Source organism: Eptatretus burgeri, chromosome 13, assembly GCF_056783735.1.
Source record: "Eptatretus burgeri isolate ZD-2024b chromosome 13, Ebu_testis_v1, whole genome shotgun sequence".
In the NCBI taxonomy this organism is placed as follows: domain Eukaryota; kingdom Metazoa; phylum Chordata; class Myxini; order Myxiniformes; family Myxinidae; genus Eptatretus; species Eptatretus burgeri.
In genome coordinates, this window is record NC_140973.1 from 61,875,222 (window position 1) to 61,897,136 (window position 21,915).

The following is a 21,915-nucleotide window of genomic DNA, read 5'->3' on the forward strand; positions in this document are numbered from 1 at the left end:
GACATATGGATGCAATTTATTGAAAGAGTACCGAGTTTCCGTATCTCTGGAAGCACTACATTGCAAGTTCCATTTGCGAACCCACTCCAGACAAAAGCCTGGAGGTTTGGTATTGGGAATGAGTTCACGAATTGTCCACATAATGCTGGTCCCAATAACAAATGACACAACTTTTAAAAAAAAAAAGTTATTTAATGGGGTTTTTAACACATCACTTTGCAAAGCATCACGTCACATGCTACAAGACTTCTAATGTAGCATTGACTCAAAGCCAACAACATATTTTACAAATGACCCTATTACGTTGCAGCTTTCGGAGCAAAACAAGTTTTAACATCATCCGTGGACATCCCAGTAAAACTACCTGCATGCCGGAATTAAACCAGTTATTATAAGGGGTGATTATGTTGTGGATCACCATATTTGGCATTATTAAATCAATCAGAATTGGTTTTACATCAACCATTTGTCCCAGGACCGAATGAAATTGTAAAATGAGTATTGTATATTCGAAAGTTATTGTATGACAACAGATGTAAGAATGCAAAGCATGCTTGAAGCTGCAGTAAGAAGCTTGCTGCACAAAAACAAGTTGACGGTCTCAGTTTAGTGTTAAACTCTGTTGAACCAGAGACAATGCAGGTGCTGTCGTTGGAGCATCTGAGTTTTGGAGGTCAGTGGTTCGAATGTGACCCCGGCGGAGTCATAGCAAAGGCTGTCTCCTCACTTGACGCTCAGCACTTAGAGGATAGGGCATGGGCAAACCCCGTAGGTTGGCACATTCCATGGAGGCAAGAGTGGTGCAGCAATATCTCGCTAAAAGCATCCCCACAAACTGCAGAAAGAAAAACGACGTCACAAGATGGCGCCGCCGGAAATTACTTCCGGAACACACTGGATCAACGGCAGTGTTTGTCTGAAATCAAGTCATGGGTGCATGTGTGCTCTTCTAAGAGCTTTAAAAAAATAACTGGACGAAATCAAATGCAACTCGTTTTTAAGTTTGGTCCGTCAGTGATGTCATTACCTAGACATACCAGATCTTTATATAGTGTAGTAGATAGTAGAAAAATCGTGCAAATTATGATACAAGCATCAAATTTGGCATTTCTGTTCTGCAGGGCTTTCTGATCAAATCTGCCCGATTGGCCATTTGAAAATCCCAATTTTTCAAAATTTGGATTTTCAAATGACCAATCAGGCAGATTTGATTAGAATCCCCTGGAGAACAAATGTGCCAAATTTGAAGCTTGTATCATCATTTGCACGATTCCTCTCAAAAATTGCTGTTATCTGCCCCACTAATAGAAGACACTTCTCTTCAAGAATGGTCCCTTTAATACTGTCCATAACTTTTCTATCTTTAAAAAAAATTTGGAAATACTTTATTCACATGGAAAAAAGGTACATCAGCCTTTTGAAAGTAAAAACAAGATCAAAACCCATTTAAATATTTCTTTCCAAAAAGACAATCCCGAGGAGCTCAGGCTTCATAGCAGGTACATAGGATCAGTGAGTTGGAAAAAAAAACTTTATGACCGTGTATGTTCATCAATGAAGTGAGTCCATGGCGTGATGCCGGAAATAAAGAGCTTGATGGGCATCGACAGATCGTTTATAATACCGTCCTGAACACGTATGGCATTAAAAAAATAACTTGTTCTCCAAAGCGAAAATCGAAATGAAAACGAAGAGACACCAATTGGCACTTTGCTCGAGAAACTGCGGTGGGTTAAAAACTTCAGTAGAAAAGCTGAAAAATACCCTCGGAACCAAGTTACTTGATTAAATGTACACCTTTACCTGTCGTGGTAAAGCACGTCCAAGTAGGTCCATGCACGCACAGGAAGTGCAAATCCGAATTGGTTCACATCAGTGTGTCCTGAAGTGCAGGACACTTTGGTCACCACTATGGGTTGTGTCAAATGGACCACCTAATGACTCATGTGGCCCATTTGACTCTAGCCATCATCGAGTCCACTATTCCGGGTTACTGGAACTACTGGTTTCCTTTATCCAGACTCCTCACACAACTAAAAGAGGTAAATCCATAATGGAAGAAACTTGGTCACCGTACCAAAGGTCAAGGTCACGAGGTCAAAATATTGCTGCACTGTCCATAAGACTTGATATTGAAGTTTTAAAGTCCTGGAACATCAATCAAGTTTCACAAGAAAATACATGTTCGATCGTTCACTCACGTTATCCATTTTCGTGCACACATTTTGACCTTTCCTTGAGTATTCTGTAATGCACAAAGCAATTCGAATAGTAAATACACCTGTCTCTACAACTTTCACCTTCTTTAAAGGTTGAACGACCACTCAAATAACATTTTGTAGTTCACAATAGTCATTCTTCTAAATTTTTATAATTGTCTTCTTGGTCCAATCTTTACATATTATCCTCAATCACATGAGCCCACTATCTTCATCAGCATTCTCCAGGCAGCTAAAGATTCCTTCTGCAGGAGCTAGGGCAACACCAATCGGGGACATAGGAGGTAATGGGGTGGTGAGTGGAGAGAGGGCAGGTGTGATTCGTGGAGACATGGCCAACGGAACATGTGGGGATTCCATTGTAATGGGTGAATACAAAGTGCCCAAGTTTGCTACCCGGTAGCTGGGGAGTGGACGAGGTGCAATGGTTCTTGCTCCTGGTGGGATTGCAGACGTGATGATTGGTGGTGGTAAAAAGCGATCCCTTGGTGGTATGGACTTGAGACATGGTTTTGATTCGTCAGGCAGGTGTGCCATCTCTGTCATAAGCTGAGCCAACTGCCAAAACTGTGGTTGCCAGCTTAGTATTTGATCCCAGTCAAATGGACCACCTGAGTCATCATTGGGGTCGAGAAGTGAGAGTAGTGTTGACTGTGTTGGGGTCATTTCTTTCTGTACTGGTGGTTCTTTATGAACTGTGGATGAGCATGAACCAATGGATGAAAAAGTGTTTCCACTGGGAGAGTTGAGTGTGTCTGCATGCTCAAGTGTGCGCATTATAAAGTCTCGAATCGAGTCAGATCTCCTGCAGGGTACACACTCATCCTCTGGACAAACAGGTAACATAACTGGTGCGTGAGATAGACCAGACAATCGTGTTGTCATTTGTGAACCATCTGAGAGGCACCCACTGTCCCTTTGCTCAGCTATATCAAGTGCTTTTGAACAACTGTCTTGTACCACACCAGGCATTGCTCCCCCGAACCTTGTGGCGAATCCAGACCGACGCTCAATGATCATTCGAATCTCATCGTCTGCTGCTGCATCTCCTTCTGCTGAGCCTCGCCCGCTTGAATGAGAGTGTGCAGAATGATCTAACACATTACCTGGAAGTAATGCAGCAATGGGGTAGTGTGTAAGGTCCATGTGCGAAGCCGGGCAAGACGCAGGAGCCGACAGGGGTTCAGGTGTGTTACACTGCTCTCCGGTCCCTGGGGTGATCATACTCATCATACTCCGGTCCCTCTCAGTATTGTACTTGCCCCAGCCAGTTTTAGCTCTCCGAATAAGGAGAACGACGATCAAGGTGACCAGCACAAGCAACAAAAGGCCAAGACCAACTGTGAGGCCAACAGCCAGGCCAGGTGCATTATGGGCTGTCAAAATAGCCTCCAATGCAGTGCCTGATACATTGATGCGAGTTGTCACGCTGGATGACAGAGATTTTGGCAGAGGGCTACGTGCCTCTATTGTCAAAAAAATATTTTTGGTCTCTTTCTTGGGCTGACCACTTTCCTTCTTAGAGCCAGCTGCCACGCTCAACGATATTGTTCCTGAGGTTTCATCCAATGAAAAATAAGGGGATTGCTGGTGCAGTAGGTAATGAACCTCACCGTGGGGACCAGCATCAGCATCTGAGGCACTAACTCTGCCCAACTCAAAGCCAGCAGGGGCATCAGGGGGGACTGAGAAACGGTAGGTTGACTGTGAGAAAACTGGAGGAAACTCATCTTCACCCTCAACCTTCACAATAACTGTGGCAGTTGTTTTTCCACCATTAATGTCCCGAGCCACCACTAGAAATTGCAATTCTGGTGTCTCCTCCTGGTCAAATGAGCATACAGTCCGCACCTCACCTGTAAATGTATCTACTGAAAACTTCTCAGCTCCATTCATGGATGATTGCTCACTCCTTCGATTGGCTAAAATGTGATAAGAAATCGGACTTTTGTCATCAGAGTGTAAACTGGTAGCTTGGAGCACAATCACAGGAGTATCAGGAGGTGCATTCTCACGAACACTGGCTCTCATCTTACGCACTGGCTGAATGAGGCTACGGTGGTCTACACTGCCATCCACAGAGACATGGAGAGTTGTGAGGGCCCAATGTGGCCCATCTGTAGCAGAGATGGTAATGACATGGTCTCTTGACTCCTTCAAACTGCGTCCAAGACGGACCACACCTGTCACGTGGTGCACCACAAACAGCCCACCATGATTTCCAGAAATTATAGTGTATGTTATCAGCGACTGAGAGTCCACATCATGTGCTACTACACGGGTTATCTCTGTGCCTGAGGGAGACCCAACATCAATTTTTGCTTGGTATTTTGACTTTGTAAACTCTGGTGGCTGGTCGTTCTTGTCCATCACTGTCAAAAACACACTCACGGTACTCATGCTGCACCTCGACCACCTGTCTGACACTACTATTTGAAAGTTGTACGTTGACTGGGACTCAAAGTCTAGACGGCCCACCAGTATGAGCCTACCGACATATGAATACCCACTCATTACATCTCTGTCTTCGTGTGTCGTCTTCACTTTGTCTTTAATTTCAACATGAAAAAGATCTTTTGTGGCACCAAGCAAGCCCCCAAAAATGTCCCAATGCTCGATGTCCACACCGATGTTGATCATTGGGATGTCTAGTAATGAGGCACCCATCGGAGTATCCTCAGGTACAAGCATGGTATATTCTTTGCGATCAACACATTGGGGCACGTGGTGTTTCGAGCCTGGTGACAGATTCACAAGAATGGGAACCGATGTCGAGAATGAGGGACTTCCTGCATCATGCGCTGTCAGCATCAGCTGTACCTGGGGTGCACTTGCGTTGTAAGTTGGGGCTTTCTCCACAAACAACGTACCTGGTGAAGAAAGTGATCACTAGCATAAGAGGACACCATCTTCAGATTAAAATCATATGTCATCTTTTTACACGAGATCATTTACATTATATTTGCAGTACGGCATGGAATAATTGGCATGTGGTAAAGGGTACCATTGTCCAGATGGACATAGAAGTTGTTGCCATTGGTGGTTGACGAGGAAAGAGAATAGGAAAGCTGTCCATTTTCACCCAGGTCTTCATCTGTAGCGGACACCACCAAGACGACAGCATGGCTAGAACTCTCCTCAGATAAGGTTACCTGTTGAACAAAAGATACTTGTTACCTTCCTTCTCTTACAAGTTGACTGACTTCACTCCCTGGTACTGCATTATACCTCGTAGGATGGTTGTGAGAATGATGGTGGGTTATCATTGACGTCCGTGATGAAGATGGACATATTGTGTGATGTGACATGCTGAGAATCCTTTGCCATCACCAGGACGTGGAACTCGTGCTGGGACTCAAAGTCAAGCGAACTTGTCAGGAAAATGGCCCCGTTCGTGCTTGCAATGTTCATGGTCCTTTTTCTTATCCCCGCCATGTCGAGGGAGTAGATCAGAGGAGGACCCAGATCCACGTCAGTGGCAGATACTCTTGTCACGAGCATTCCCACAGAACTGTCTGTGTCGATTTGGAAGGATGTGGGTGGTGGGTGGTGTGATTATGGAATGAAGATAGCACACAAACCATCCATCAACTAATAAATATCAATCAGGGTGGTCATGCAAAGCTCTAAACTTAAAATGAAGCACTTGCAATGTCTACAATTCAAATCTTTAGGAACTAGGGGGTTCAGAGAAACTTTACCCTGTGCAGTGTTTAAGTAAATAATTCAATTGAAATAAAATAATGATTTTAAAGGTCGTATTAAGAATAAAATCCGGAAGTTTAGCAGCGTTGATGCAGTGTCTTCCACACCACCTTATTTAACACCTTACATTAGTTCTTCATGCCTGTTCTTTGTGTCATTTATGACATCCTTAAAAACAAGAAGTTTCTTGTTTGGTATGATTTTCAACTTTGTTGGACTGCGAGACAGGCAGAGTAAAAAAAACAATTATTTAACTTCTCTTCGAGTGTGTAATGGCGACAAATTCAGAGGCAAAGTACTGTTAAACTACAGGTTTGTTTTCCGATTCATGTTCCGATTTGTGTTCAAAATATAACATTAAATTGAAATTAAGTTGTTTCTCAATCATAAAGTGATGTTTCTGGACAGACGGACGGACAGACAGAAGTGAACCAATAGCTTAACCTCACTTTTCGCTTGATGTGCATGGAGTAACTATCTTTTGGTGAGAAAGACTACAAGGAAATCAGACGCAGGTGGAGGCCATTCAGCCCATCATGCCTGCGCCACATCAACACCACACTAATTTATCAACACAAGATCCAAAGAAGAAAATGCGAAATTATTTATTTATTCATTTATTTTTAATAAAGTGTTTTTGTGGTTATTTTTTTAAATAGTTTTTGTATTTTTTTTTATTATTTCTGCTGCCACTACCTTTCCAGGGAGGCCATTCCATACATTAACTTCTCTCGGAGTAAAAGTCCCCTGCCTTACGACTGTCTTAACTTTCCTCTTCATTACTCTCAGGCTATGGCCCCTGGTCGTATCACTATCAAAACTCTGTTGAATAATTCTTCTGCACTCATTTTCTCTTTACCTTTCATTATCTTAAACATCTCTATCATATCTCCTCGTAACCACCTTCTTTCTAGCGTATAAAGCCCTGTCTTCTTTGGCCTCTCCTCATCGCTAAGTCTAGCGAGGCCCGGAATCAATCTAGTAGCCCTGCGCTGAACACTCCATGGCATCTATGTTCTTCCTGAATTGTGGTGCCAAAAACTGCACACAATATTCTAGATGTGGCCCTCACTAAATTCCTGTACAATGTTAACACCACCTCTTTTGATTTATAAATGATCCCCTTCCAAATACAACCTAAAACCCTATTTGCTTTACCTATAGCTGCCTGGCACTGTGCTGACTGCTGAGCTCCTATATCTATTACCACCCACAGATCCTTGGCAGTGATATTCATGTCTATGCAGGCTGTGAGTCAGAGGTCAATAGACATCTGGGTAGGGCCTGGAGAGTCATGGATTCACTGTATCATGGGGTGTGGCGCTGCCGATACCCACGCGGGAGGACGAAAGTCCGAGTCTTCAGGTCCTTGGTGCTTCCAGTCTTGCTCTATGGATGTGAGATTTGGACTCTGACCAAAGATCTGAGAGGGAGACTTAATTCCTTTGGTACCAGGTCTCTTTGGAGAATCCTTGGCTATCGCTGGTCGGACTTTGTGTCCAATGAGCGGTTGCTGAGAGAGACTCAGATGAGATTTGTTACCTGCATAGTCCGTGAGCGTCAGCTGCGGCTGTATGAACATGTGGCTCGTTTTTCTGACGCTGATCCTGCTCACCAGATTCTCTCAGCAAGGGAGTCTCGTGAGTGGAGGAGGCCAATGGGCCGACCACATGCCTCATGGTTGCAGCAGGTTGATCGGCATCTCAAGGAGATGGGGATGGGCCAGGCATCTGCCTGGGGGATGGCCAGACGGAGGCCCCTGGAGTACCGGCGGAAAGTGGACACAGCGACGCGCTCTCTGGTGCATGTTCCCATACCTGACCTGACCCCAGATCCTTCTCCTGTGTGACGCACTCCAAAATTACCCCTTGCATCCTGTAATCTCTATTTTTACTGTTCTTTCGCATCCCGAACACCTTACACTTGCTCAGGTTAAATTGCATCTGCCAATGTTTTTTCCCAATCTATGCAAGTATCAATACCTTCCTGAATCTGATCACCACCCCCTCTGCTATCCACCTTACCTCCAAGATTTGTGTCATTTGAAATTTGGAAAGCCGAGTCTTCACCCCACTATCCAAATCATTGATGTAAATAATGAATAGTAATGGTCCTAGTCCTGATCCCTGAGGTACCCCGCTACTTACATCCTCCCAGCAAGACATTCTCCAACTCTCAGCCACTCTTTGCTTCCTATCACTAATCCAATTTGCAATCCAATTAGCTACTTGACAAGCCATTCCAGAAGTCTTCACTTTGGCTAACAACCTCCGATGTGGTACCTTATCAAATGCCTTCTTAAAGTCTATATATATATATATATATATATATATATATATATATATATATATATATATATATATATATATATATATATATATATACTAATGGACAAACTATGTTAACTGCCTTTCCCTCATCCACCCAATCAGACACTGCTTCATAGAACTCTAAAAGATTTGTAAGACAGGAACTATCTTTGGTAAACCCATGCTGACTACCTTTAATTAGATTGTATTTATTTAAATGGTTTCTCATCTGGTCCCAAATTAATTTCTCCAACAACTTCCCCACAAATGAAGTCCAACTAACAGGTTTATAGTTTCCAAATTCTTCTCTGGATCCTTTCTTAAATAATGGAGTTACATTTGCTACTGTCCAATCCTCCAGTCTGGAAGATCTCCAACCTGGATCTTCTGTAAATACCCCTCCTCACCTCCTTGATAAATACTCTCAGCTATTGGCAATTCTCCTGACTGTTCTGGTGTAAAAGTTGAAGTAAAATAAATGTTTAATAAGCCTGTCATCTCACTTTCCTCACTAACCAGATTCGACTCAGATTCTGCAACTGGTCCAGACAGCATCAGCCCACATGTCCTAAAAACCTGCTCCTATGCTCTTGCTCACCCTCTCTCCGTTATATTCACCCTCTCATTTGCTCACGCTCATCTTCCATCTGCTTGGAAATCAGCAAACATCACCGCTCTGCATAAAGAAAGTGCAAAAACAGCTCCCTGCAACTACAGACCAATCAGCCTTCTCCCAATCATCAGCAAGGTTATGGAATCCATCATCGATTCAGACATTAAATCCTTCCTCTTCCACAATGGCTTAATTTCCGATCATCAATTTGGTTTCAGACCAACAATGGATGGAGGTCTTCAATGCCAGCCATGAAATCAGAGCCGTATCCCGAGACATATCGCGTGCTTTTGACACGGTCTGGCACCCTGCCCTGCTCACTAAACTCTCTTCCTGTGGTATCCAAGTTTTTCCCCACTCATGGCTCGCAGACTTCCTCTCCTGTCACAGCCAACGTGTGGCCTGAAATGGAGTTCTCTCATTCCCTTCTTCCTGTCCAGGCTGGAGTTCCTCAAGGTAGCGTTCTGGGCCCTGTTCTTTTTCTGGTTTTCATCAATGATCTCTCAGACTTTCTGGAAAATCCTCTTTATCTCTTTGCTGATGATTCCATCCTCTGCCGTATCATCTGTCATCCCTCAGACTGGCAAGCAGCAGCTTCTTCGCTCACTGCAGATCTGGATAAAATCACAAACTGGTCCAAACACGTGGAACATGTCTTTCAATCCTGACAAATCTCACACTCTCAGTGTGTCTCTCTGAAAGGACCGTTTGGAACCCCCACCCGCTCCCACATGTGTTTTCTCAACAATCCTCTGGACGAAGTCCTTTTATTCAAGCTTCTGAGTCTCACTATCTGCCATGATCTTTCCTGGGAAAGCCACATTTCCAACTTCGCCTCCAAAGCCAGTCGCCGACTGGGAATCCTCCATCATGCAAAATACTTCCTCGGCCCACCTGAGCTCCTGACCACTTACAAAGCTTTCGTCCACAGCCTGATGGAGTACTGCTCTCCCCTCTGGGATGGTGCTCCTGCCTTTCTCGGCTTTCTCACTTTCACGCTGTGGAAACCAAAGAATTTTGGTTCATTGGTGTCTCCCGTGGTAAGGCTGAGTCTTTGGGCCTCTTACTCTCTCACCGCAGCCAGGTCGGTGGTCTTTCTGTCTTCTACCGACTCCTCTCTGGTCTTGCCACCACTGCTCTGTCTGCAATATGTCCCCCCCCCCACCCATATTTGCGCAGGGCGCTCAAGGTCCACCAGCACCCCCATCTGGTAAAACTACCAATATCACGAATCACTGCTCACCTTCACGCTTTCATTTCTCTATTTTCCCACCTTTGGAATAAACTGCCACACTCTCTTCAATCCCATTCTTCCCTCCAGGTCTTCAAAACAGCTGTTCACCACTACCTTTTATCTTCCTCCATCCAAAACCACGATCTATTCTACCAACAGCTATTCCGCCCCAAACTCACCTCCTTCAAATTCCCTGCTTTCCTTCCCGAAAGTTCCCAGTCGTGTAATGTCCTGAAAGTCCCTGTAATGGTGCATCTTGTATACCCGTGTTCCCCACCCCATCCCTCTCCCTTCCACGGATCTCCTCATGTCTCTGTTCCCCACTGCTTTGTCCTTCCCTCTCCCACCTCTCTTGCCTCCTGCTCCCCCTTGTTGTGCGTTGTGCGTTCGCTCTGATTTGAGCCTCGACAAGGTATATTAAAAAAACACACAAAAAAACGCTCTCCCGGTGCTATTCCTCAATGGACCCACACTGGTCCTAACCTGTTCTTTACCCCTGATATACTTAAAGAAAGCCTTGCTATTCTGTTTAATATTCTTAGCCATGTCATTCTCATACTCTCTTTTGGCTTGTCGAGTTATTTTCTTAACTTTCCTCTGTTTACTCCGATAGTGATACAAATCTAACTCCAGTCCTGTTATTTTAAACCCAATAAATGCCTTCTGCTTATCCTTAATAGCGTTCCTTATGTCACTGCTCAACCACCCTGGTCTCTTTCTACTTCTAGTTTTACACCTCATTGGAATGTATACTTTTATCATTTTTGAAAATTATACTTTTATCATTCAAAGAAAGGCAGAATGTATAATATAAAACCAGTTGATCTCAGTGCATTACCAAATCTAGAGAACATGATCATTTGTACACTTATTACAGCTACCCTTATCATATCCTTTCCTTACAAAAACCTCCTTTGACTTCTCATGGCATATGATAGAAATTTGTTGAGCATATCATCAGATCTCATGTAGGGTTTGGCTCATTAAAGTTGCTCGTGTAAATAACCTCAGTGGCTGTAAGAACTTAACTCAAAGCTGATGAACCCCAAAGATGGAAATGGAATTGTCAACGTGCAATTAAGGTACTACGTATGACCCTATGTAATTGCAAGACATCACAACTTGTATAGAAAGGTATAACACTGGCTGTGTTTTGTGAGAACTGCTATTACTATTAGACAGGCACTTAGCCACGTACATAATTGAGTAAGGAAAGTTCACATTATGTGACAAAGCTGTTCAAAAGTTAAATAGATATGTGATACTAGGTGTGTGCCTGCCTATTGGAATGTGTCGATAATAACAAACCTTCTGGAAGGATGATGGGTGCTAATGGTTGGAGCGTCGGAATGTTATCATCCATGTCAACCACAAATACGGACACTGTAGCTGTGGCCGACAATGATGGTGTACCATGGTTTATAGCCACCACCTCGAAACTGTGGTAAAGGGAACATAAGTAAAGGACATCTGATCAAACTCTTCATCTTGTCTTTGTCATCATCGATACAGTGTTAAAATCACATTATTACCTGGACCACCAAAGGTGGATGGAGGTGATGGTTTCACCCCTGTCTGTATGTCTGTATGCCTGTGAGCAGGATGTCTCATAAAGTTATCGACGGATTCGGACAAAACTTGGTGCACAGAATGGGCATGCGACAAGGATGAATTGATTTGATTTTGGTGAAGATCTGAATCCAGATAGTAGATAAAAATGATTTAAAGTGATTCTTCACCCTTGAGAGATGGGACCAAAAACGATATATAGCATGATGTCTCATATAGTTATGGACGAGTTAGAACAAGACTTGGTGGATGAGTTAGGTTGGTGCCAAGAACAAGTTAATTCGATTTTAGTTCAGATCCAGATCAAACCTATCAGTGGGATACAAAACGTAAATTATTCAACCTGCTGGTGGAGGTATGTGTCCTACCGAGTGCCATTCTCGTGTTATGTTCATTATGGAATGGACTTTCTTGGTTTACCAAGATGTTCACGCAAATCAGTACCCGATTTGTGTCTTTTGTGATTCAAATGATCACAGCTGTTGGTGTAATTGGATGATTAATTTTGGGAATTATAATTGTTGTGTGAAATTACTACAACTGAGTGACATGTTCCCGAGAGATACCATAGCTAGAAAATAAGGTCAATGTAACATCAACATGCTGACTGATGTCTGGAGCTATCTGTCCTTCAGAGAAGACTGTCTGGCTTGCATTGTGAACGTACAGATCCGACTGTATATTTTCAAAGGATAGTCCTTGTGACTGGTACTGTCGCTAAGTTCATAATGCACTCTGTGGTTTGGTTCCAGGATTGTCAATTTGGGAGCATTCCTGGTCGACAACTATCATTGCAGCCCCGAGCTTTGTAGAGATAACTTTTCACGTCTATTTGACTTTATGAACACTGAGTTAATGCATTTTATTTGATATAAGCCAATTTTGAAGACTACAATGCAGGGCTCTGTTGGTTTGTGCTCCTTCTTATGAATGGTACCATACTGTTGTTACAGAGCATCAGTGCAGCTGAAGAAGTTTCTTGGCAAGGGTTATACTGGGTTGTTTGCCATTGCCTTCCCCACAGTAGTTCGGGCAGGAATTTGGAACTTGGTCATGGTGCCAACGATATCTTACTTCCTCTTTATAAAAGACAACATGGAACTTTAATATCCACCAACTAATGCCAGCAGATGGGACACTCGGTTTAACGTCCATCTGAGAGATGGAATGCACATTGATGAATCACTCTGCCTGTGAAACACCAGGATGACAGTTTATAGCTTAATTGGTCTGGATTCAAACCCAGGCTAGACAACTTAGAGGCAAATGTGCTTACCTCTCGGCCACCCTGCTTGCATGGTTTGCATTACAACTGCAAATTTAAGACACATATAAAGGTCAAAACTGTTATTAATATAATAATTCAGTCAGTGATTGGCTTGCCAATACCCTCAGGCTGTTTTGCAGTTCTCTTGAATAAATATGTGAGGGCTGGGGTGCAAAGGGGCAGAGGGTGGGGGTGGGGTGGGGTGGGGTGGGGTGGGAGGAGGTCTCATATTTACCTGTAAATTGGCTGCACCTCATGGTCCAGGCTACTTAGAGTCCAAATTCGACCATGAGGATCAACAGAGAAAATAGAACCCAGGCCACCAGGCCTCAGAATGAATCGTAGATCCCCCACTGGTCCTTTATCTGGCTCCAAAACCCACACCTGAATTGTAAATCAAAGAAAATTAATTAACCAGTAAACAGACAAACCATGCACCCAAATATGAACTTCAACACCAGACACGATGATTAGATTTTAGCTCCAACCTTCTGACAAAAGGCTTTTTCACTGAACCCAAAGCTTGCACCATCCTCGTGATGTCATGCCAATCCAGAATTCTTAAATAATTCCAAAAATATCCGTTCTCATGGAGTCAAGCTTTACCTGTGTGACAAAGTCAGGTTCCTTCTGCTCTTTGGCAAACGCAATGTACGTCTCGTGCTGGAACCATGGCGGATGTCCAGTTCCACCTTTCACCGTTACCTCCAAGCCTGAGTACGCTATAGCTGAGCCTGCCTGGGCCGATAGCACCAGGTATCTCTGCTCAACTCTTTTGGAATCCAGTGCTTTGGCATTCAAAACCCGAACCTCTCCTGCAGGAAATGACAAAAGGAAGTTGCACTTCATTTAAGGGCCACAGGATGATGAGGGAACTGGCCGAATGTAGGCACAAAATGGATGCTCAGCTGTAAAGGTATGGGCGGCATCTTCTCAAATTTGGTTCCTTGAATCACAATTAAGACCAAATGGAACAAACCTGAACTTTTATTATATAATCAAGGTGACATGTATCACATATGACATCATCGTCCACTTTGAGTCTTTGAGAAAAATCTCCATAATGTGTTGATAAATGATATTCAAATTAGATTCATCACATTAAATGGCAAAAACAATAGGTGTTTTCAAACCTGTCTGGGCATCTATCTGGAAAGCACTGTCTTCATTGCCACTGAAGATGGAAAAGGCAGGAGTTTCAGATTGCCTGCGATGCTTGGCTTTAACCCTTGTGACAAATGTCCCTGCGAAAAGAAATCCAAGAATTGGGAAATTAAGTACTATCTAGAGATTATAAATCCCCCCCCCCCACCCCAAGTAATTTTACTCTCAAATTTAGTCATGTGCATTCTCGATTACTGTCATCACCTGAACTAACTCCACCACTCACGCTTGTGCGGATAACCGGCTGCTCAAAGCTTAATGGAGGTGGGGATGACTCTGTAATGAAGAGAATCAGGAGGGCAGAGGTTGTATGAGAAGGCCATCCCTGGTCCGCTGCCTCCACACCAATGACAACGGGTGAAGTAGAAATCCCTACAAGACCAGGACCTGCACGGACCTCTCCGGAACGAGAGTCCAAGGCAAAGAGAGCTTGTGAATCTGGTTGCAACTGCTGAAAACGGTAGAGCATTGAGGCGTTTGGACCAAAGTCTGGGTCATGGGCACGAAGGGTGGTGAGAAGGAGTCCTGGCTGAGTAAACCGTGATGTATTCAGGATGATGGGATTCTGAGAACGCAAAGCAAGTTGTAACTCAAAACAAAACTGCCACTCAAACCCTCTTCCAATATACTCGAGCAAATTAAAAATGAATGACATTCAATTGGTCACTGAATGGTTAACGCAGACTGGTTGTAAAGTCATCATCAGAATATAATAATAACAATAATAATAATAATAATAATAATAATAACAATAATTGCTACCACACACATCTGAGGTTCATCAGAGTGTCCATAACAAAATCATGATCATTCCATAGCTAAGAGGGTACCCTGGAGAGGTCACTGCTCCACCCAGGATACTATCAAAATAGATCCTACACTCAAAGCAAGGATTTGGAAATTGGCCAGGGTACCATCCATCACCCAATGGCTTACTCTTTTCAAGAGGTACCATGTGATATTCAACATCCACAGGTGAATGTGACCAAACCTGACATTCGACTGCAGGTGATTTGAGCAGGGTGCCAATAATAACTCGCCTTGTCTTCATAAAAGACACTGTGGGATCTTTAACGTCCCTCAACGAATGCTTAAACCAGAACACCTAGCTGAATGTCCCCCTGAGGGATGGCACAGTTTGTGATGCAACATGCTGTCCACGAAGTATCAATCCAACAATTTATAATCAGGTAGGGAATCGACCGAGGCTAGACACCTGAAAGGTAAGTCCTGTATCTGAGTTTTGCACCATCCTGTTAGATGCTTCATGAAGAGTTTACATTGAGAATTAAAAAAAAGACAACGAAGCTAATTAAAATATACCATAGAATAACAGAAGTTAAATGCACATTAAAGATTTGGGAAAGATACATCAATTAATTTAGAGAAAATCAAAAGCTTGCAAATGACTTTGTAATGTTGACTCAAACGTAGCACACTGAACTTTGTATCTGATTGGGTTTTTATATCTGATTCCCTACCCAACCATAAACTGCAACATTGGTCCTTTGCAGGCTGAGTGTTGCATCAGTGATTACGCCATCCTTCCGACGGGGCGCTGAGCCAGCTTTCCTGTCTACTCCAGTTTATGAAAGTCGTGGGTCAAAAAGTTTTCCTTGCTGAATCCACAAGACTGTGGGAGTAATTGGGACTGTTAAAGTAGTAGTTAGGATCTCTTCCATGAGGATCTTGTTCCGTTGAAGATCAAATCATCCAAAAGTTGGTATTTCAACCGGAGCTCTTATTTTTAAGGTTTATCACTCAAATGTCGTGTTGTGTACATTTGAGCAAGTGCGTGCGCACGCGCGCGCGCACGCACGCACGCACGCACACACACACACACACACACACACACACACACACACACACACACACACACACACACACACACACACACACACACACACACACACACACACACACACCTGCTCACCTCTATAAATTGAGGAGGATTATCATTGACATCGGTGATTGATATGGTGACACGTGCTGAAGACGATAATACCCTTTGCGGTCCAATATCCGACACCATGAGCCAAAAAGTGTAACTAGCTCTCCGCTCACGGTCAAGTGCACGGCGTGTGCACACCTGTCCATCCCTCACACCCACTGAAAAGTCTCCACCGACATCACCTTCCAACCAATAAACTAGCTGTCCACCTGGCCCCTGGTCCACATCTCGAGCCTGCGCTGAGACGACGACGCCGCCTGGTTCAGCGTCCTCTGCTACGTTGGCTGCATACATGGTTTGTGGGAAAATTGGAGCATGGTCATTCTGATCCAGGACTTTGACAGTGAGAAGCATCGTCGAAGAAAGCGGCGGTGATCCTCCATCCATAGCCTCCACGTGCAGTGTGTACGACGATAGGGCCTCTCGATCGAAGGGACGGGCGGAGGAAAGGACGCCCGTCTCTGGATGTAGGAAGAAGTCCCCAGCTGTATCTCCACCTGATGGCGTAAAAACACCACTAGAAAATGCTTGAACTGCAAGAGTTTGAGAAAACCCCAAAAGTAATGATGAAATCGTATTTTAAATGAGGCAGACAATAAAAATGGTTTGTTTGCCATAACACAACCCGTCATCTCATGAATAAAAGTTTCTTTCTTTACACAAAAGCACATTAGGGACAAACATCTAACGCGGTAATTTTTCGGCCATAATTTGTTTTATCTGGGAAGCAGCCATTATTTGAATTGCATCTAGCTTTCAAGCACTAATAATTAATGTGCAGCAAAATGGACTCCTGGTTGTCCGTCGGTGCTTGTATGCTGGTAATTATGACAATGCAGTATAGCTCTTAAAAGACAATGAATCCCATTGGAAAAGTCAAACCTGTGATGTGGTAGGTCACGTGACCATTAGAACCAGCGTCTCGGTCCCAGGCGATCAATGAGAGGAGAGGAGTCGGCGGCAAATTTTCCATCATCCGTAGGTCAGTCTCTGCGAGGTCCATGTGAAATTCTGGTATGTTGTCGTTTTCATCGATGACCGTGACTCCCACCAAGACCACCGCCGAGAGAGGTGGCAACCCGCTATCTGTAACTAGGACTGAAGGAAAGAATGGATATCGGTGAAAGCAGCAAAATTTCATCCAGGTGCTGTGTCACCTGTCCCTCCCTAGTTTGGAAAGGTATTGATAGGATTGAATATACCGACCTCAGTTGAACTCGATATGCAAGCCAAGCACAAAGCGAAGAAAAATCTGGCATGATGGCGAAATCTGTTTCCAGTTTCCTTTGTGGATCTTTTGTTTATTCTTAAGGGACATGCTTTAAATTATCCGACACTGCTGGGGTTGGAGTGCGGCACAGGTGTGGCAGGACACATGGTATTTCCTGTGCACCTTGTTCCCTTGAATGAAACATGATGTCGTACAGAAGTGAACATCGATGGCAGGTTTGTAATGGCATGTACTGTGGAATTATTTACCTGCTAAGCTTTGTGTAAGTTTTCTCAAGGGTCAAGTTTCCCTCAACCCTGCTGTTGGTGTTTCCACTTCAATCCAACTGTTAGTGTTCCCCCCATCAACACCTCTTTATCCTGATCCTTTTGTCCTGTTGCATCCTGATCCGTTGTTTGTTCTCGTTCTTCCACGAGCCTTGACTTTGTATACAAAAAAATTAATTTTTTTTATAAGTTGGGTTGTCTTCCTGCCAGCATTGTCCAAGATGGACCAAACACATTGGGTATTACTGAACCCCATGCAATCCCCATTATGTCCTCACTCTTTTGCAAAGTCTCACATTTACCTTACTTCATGGATCGAGCAGGTTTCGCCTCATCCTCACCTGTGACGTTGAAAGTCGGTTGCTCCTCACGGTCGAGTGGACGCGTGGTGCGCAGTTCACCACTCAACGGGTCCACTGCAAAGCAGCCGTGACCGCTTCCTCCCGGGATGCTGTATGTGATCTCAGAATTCCTACCTGCACATCACGAGTTCAGAGCATGGATTACCATAAAACCAAAACGTTCAAAATTGAACTTTTGAACAACTAGGAAGCTACTCGATCATGATCGCACAATCTCTCAGTTGTGCAACTCTGCCTTTGACCTTCAGTGTAGTCGATTTGGACTAACACTGCTGTTTTGAAGAGGTATTTTGGTAACTTGCAAGAACTTAGAATGCATTAACCGAGTTACCTGTCAAATTTGAAGTTATGTGGTAATTAATTAATTAATTAATTAATTAATAAGACGAGGTATTTTCACCCATGCAATGACAAGACATGAATGGGCTTCCTAGACCATGGTAATTGATTAAACGTCTATGTTAAGTTGAAGAGGAATAGTTTAGTATGTATAATGTAATGTGGATATGACTCATGTTTGAAGGGCCAAATGCCCTGATAATTTTTTACTGTATATGCTTCTATAGGATACAGTGATGAACAGACAGCAAGTAGCCCACTTTTCCAACCACAAAAGTAACGGTTGGCAATGCAAAGATCTCCCACCATTTACCTAGGTCAGCGTCCGTCGCCAGCAGCTGCATGACCCGTTGCCCAGGCGGTCGGTTCTCAGATATGGTCCCACTCTGTGAACCACGTGGAACATGCGGTGGCTCATTCACGTCAAGTATGGTGATGGAGAGAGTAATGCGGGAAATGAGAGCAAATGGACCTCCATCACGAGCCTCAACCACGAGGTCATAGGCTGGGCTTGTCTCACGATCCAGTACACCAGACACCAACAGCTGGCCTAAGGTCATGGATAAAAAAAAAAAAAGATTAATTATTCGCTTATTTATTTTGCCATGGATGGGAAGGATTATAGACATATGCAAAGGAAAAAGTAATCATGGAATGTGAATTTACTTCCAAATGCAGTGTGAAGTGCTGATGCATAATGCTTTACCAGTGTCAGGGTCAAGGTCAAATACCCCCTCCTCATTTCCGCTAACCAATGCAAAGTGGATGGTAGCATTGTCTCCAATGTCAGCATCCGTAGCGGCCAACCTTGCCAATAGCCAACCGGGAGGTGCACCCTCCGAAACGCTAATGGGACTGTGGGGGAGAAACTCCGGCTTGTTGTCATTCTTGTCCTCCAAAGATATTATCACGGACACCGTCGTTTCCACAGTACGACTCTTCGCAATACCATCACCAGCAATGGATGCCTTCACAACGACCAGAAACTTCTCGGTGGCCTCTCGGTCGAGCTGGGCTGTGGTGCGTAGAGTCCCAGTTTCGGGATCCACGGTGAAAGATGGCGGTTCTGCCGGGATTTGTCCAACGACCTCATAGCGAGCATTAGCATTTGGTGTTGCACGGTCCTTCCCAAAAGCCAAAAGGACACGCAGAGCCGTACCAATGGGAACTCCCTCCGGTACCGAAACAAGTTCAGGGTCTCGAAGAAAATGAATGGAATGTGGTATGTCTGACGAAGGCACAGGCATCACAAATGTAATGCCGTTAGCACCTTTCGACCAACCTTCCTCAGACACATCCACAGTCTTTCCGAGCCAATCAGCAACATCTTCACTGATGTTTCTGTCCTGCAAAATAGACGATGAAGTATGGAGGGAACATTGTCAGCCGAGATCTCATGGCAAAACATGTGAAGTCGAGGAATTGTGGAAATGTATCGAGGGAAGGTCTCTTTAGCTCCATTACATGTCGACTCATTCTGGAATTTTCAAAATTTTCTTGGAAGTCAAGACACTTAAAATGAGAGTGACAGGTGTGGATTATTAAGGTGCAGGTGCTCCTTTCCGATACCACGTCGCCTATGATGTTCCAAGAGACCAATTCCTTTGCTTTTCTAGTTGTCCTATGAAAAGTACATTTTTTTGTGGAATGCGTTACCCCAAATGTTTTCAATCACCATCCGTACGTCATTCTCTGCCCATATTTCCAGCCAACGTTTTTATTTTGTGTATTACATCATTTCGATGGAATTCTGATGGTGATTTTGCTGCCGCGGAGCATGATGGTGCCACTGCTGGTTTTAAATCATCACGTAAGTGGAGAAACATTTGCTGATTGTGGTGGAAATTAGCTTATTTTTGTCCAATCATGAAAGCCGTAATGGAACTGAGCAACTTACAATAAGTCACTTCATCCGATATCACATCTCATGCTTGGACATTAATCGGGAAAAAGGAAGGAGGGCAGGAGGAGGAAACTCTTGACCTCCTTCCCCTGCAAATTCAGTTGTTAAACAAATGTCAAAAACTTTCAAACAACAATAAATCCTATTTTAATGAATAGAGATTGTGTTTCGACAATCTTTCCATTAAAAAGTGTAATATTGAACATTTAGTACTTTGTTTTGTAATGGTCCCTTTAAATGATGCAAAACTTTGAATGACCCAGTTAACCTTGAATGGGAGTCATTGAAACACGAGATGATGTTTTGCATGGTGGTGCAGTGTGCTCAACTGGACGGTTGCAGATCAGGTTACAAACCCCATAAACAACGCAGCACCGCATTCATGCCTCTCCGCTCGGTCATAACTTACACACATACTCTCCCTAATATGTTCCAAACGAGGTGCCTACACACGTCCCGTCGCATGTACCGACACAAAACCACACACACACATACCCACAGATGTACCGACACACGTACCCACACAATACCCTCAGATGTATTGAGACACATACCTACATACATACCCACACAAATGTACCCACACATATATGTGGGTCCATTGACACAAAGTACTACTATTATAATGCCATAGTAATGCTAAAAGAACAAAATAATAAATTCAAACCAACAAAAAAAATCAAAATAATCCTCAAATTATCCATCAGGATCTGCATCTAATTTACTCCGATGATGTTTTATTATCCACAATGTGCCCAGGGACATCTCTCTTTGGATATCCCATCTAGCGCTGACTCTGGGCTTCACGCATTGCCTCCAACAGGTGCACCAAAACAACATTTGACTTACAGTGGAAAAACCAATAGCTGGGTGTAAGATAATGAGCCTTCCTGGCTTGGGCCCAAAAATGGACGATCTGGTATTGTGGAAGTGTTGATATTAACTTCACAATTCATACGATCTAGTCCTTTTAATGGACCTGTTGATATTGACTTGAAATGATGTTAACAGATTGTGTTCAATCGTTGGTCTCTTGGCCGAAAACTTTCCGTTATCTCATCTCATTGTTTTGAATTTGACAACATAAGCTCGATTTGGGTATTTTAAATTATTCCTCCATCGTGTGTTTTTGGCTCACTCTCAATCTTTTGGTCCCATTCTGACCCATCTGTGAGGTCATATTCCTGTCTCCATCTTATCCAGTTCCTTCCTCCAGTAATTCAAGGTTGTACAATGCCCTATAAATATATTTATCATTTAATCTTCATTTATACATTTGTCTGGCCATTGCCGACCTGATCCCCATCAACTCATTCTTCAAATCAGCGAGGATCGGCATGTTGCGCACACCTCGCCGCATGTTGCTGCAGAGGCACAGGCATCTTTGGCCATGCCTGCTTTCTCTGGGAGTGAGGGAAGGGGGGGTGGTAGGTGTGGGTTAATGGGGGTGATAGTGGATCGAGGGTTGTGGGGAGATGGGGGTATGGTGGGGGATGGGGTGGATGGTGCTGGGTCTGCCAAAATATTTTGGTCAACCAAATATATTTTGTTCTATGACTGAATATATATCGTATATCAGAAGTCAGAACCCAACACGTATCAATAAAAAGGAACTCAACACAAATTATTTCATTGTAAATTATCAGTTAGAGCAAAAAAGGTCAACAAAAAATTATCAAAAACTGGATTGGAAATTCGAACTGCCAGCCACACAGCGCAGATGTGTCCCCAATACACCGCTTCCATTGGACTTCCGGCTGGGTTTTTACGTTATAAATTCTCG

At 43.7% G+C, this 21,915-nt stretch overlaps 1 protein-coding gene across 2 annotated transcripts in view; it reads right to left on the reverse strand.

The window, feature by feature from the left end:
* The window catches only part of LOC147014622 (protocadherin-16-like), a 42,081-nt gene continuing 20,166 nt past the window's right edge, over nt 1-21,915 (reverse strand). The window contains exons 6-19 of one of the 2 annotated variants that reach the window (XR_015050825.1): nt 18,936-19,575; nt 18,543-18,779; nt 17,870-18,004; nt 16,914-17,129; nt 16,014-16,528; nt 14,285-14,645; nt 14,050-14,160; nt 13,523-13,731; nt 13,152-13,300; nt 11,389-11,519; nt 5,448-5,734; nt 5,224-5,371; nt 2,202-5,089; nt 1-835 (exon numbers count right to left, since the gene is read on the reverse strand). Coding sequence is in view for 1 of the 2 variants with exons in the window: in XM_085852747.1 (XP_085708873.1) it covers nt 2,412-5,089; nt 5,224-5,371; nt 5,448-5,734; nt 11,389-11,519; nt 13,152-13,300; nt 13,523-13,731; nt 14,050-14,160; nt 14,285-14,645; nt 16,014-16,528; nt 16,914-17,129; nt 17,870-18,004; nt 18,543-18,779; nt 18,936-19,575 (5,817 nt within the window). In the remaining variant the exon portion in view is untranslated. Of the gene's footprint in view, nt 5,090-5,223; nt 5,372-5,447; nt 5,735-11,388; nt 11,520-13,151; nt 13,301-13,522; nt 13,732-14,049; nt 14,161-14,284; nt 14,646-16,013; nt 16,529-16,913; nt 17,130-17,869; nt 18,005-18,542; nt 18,780-18,935; nt 19,576-21,915 lie in introns of both variants that reach the window. The other variant, XM_085852747.1, reaches the window with a different exon arrangement.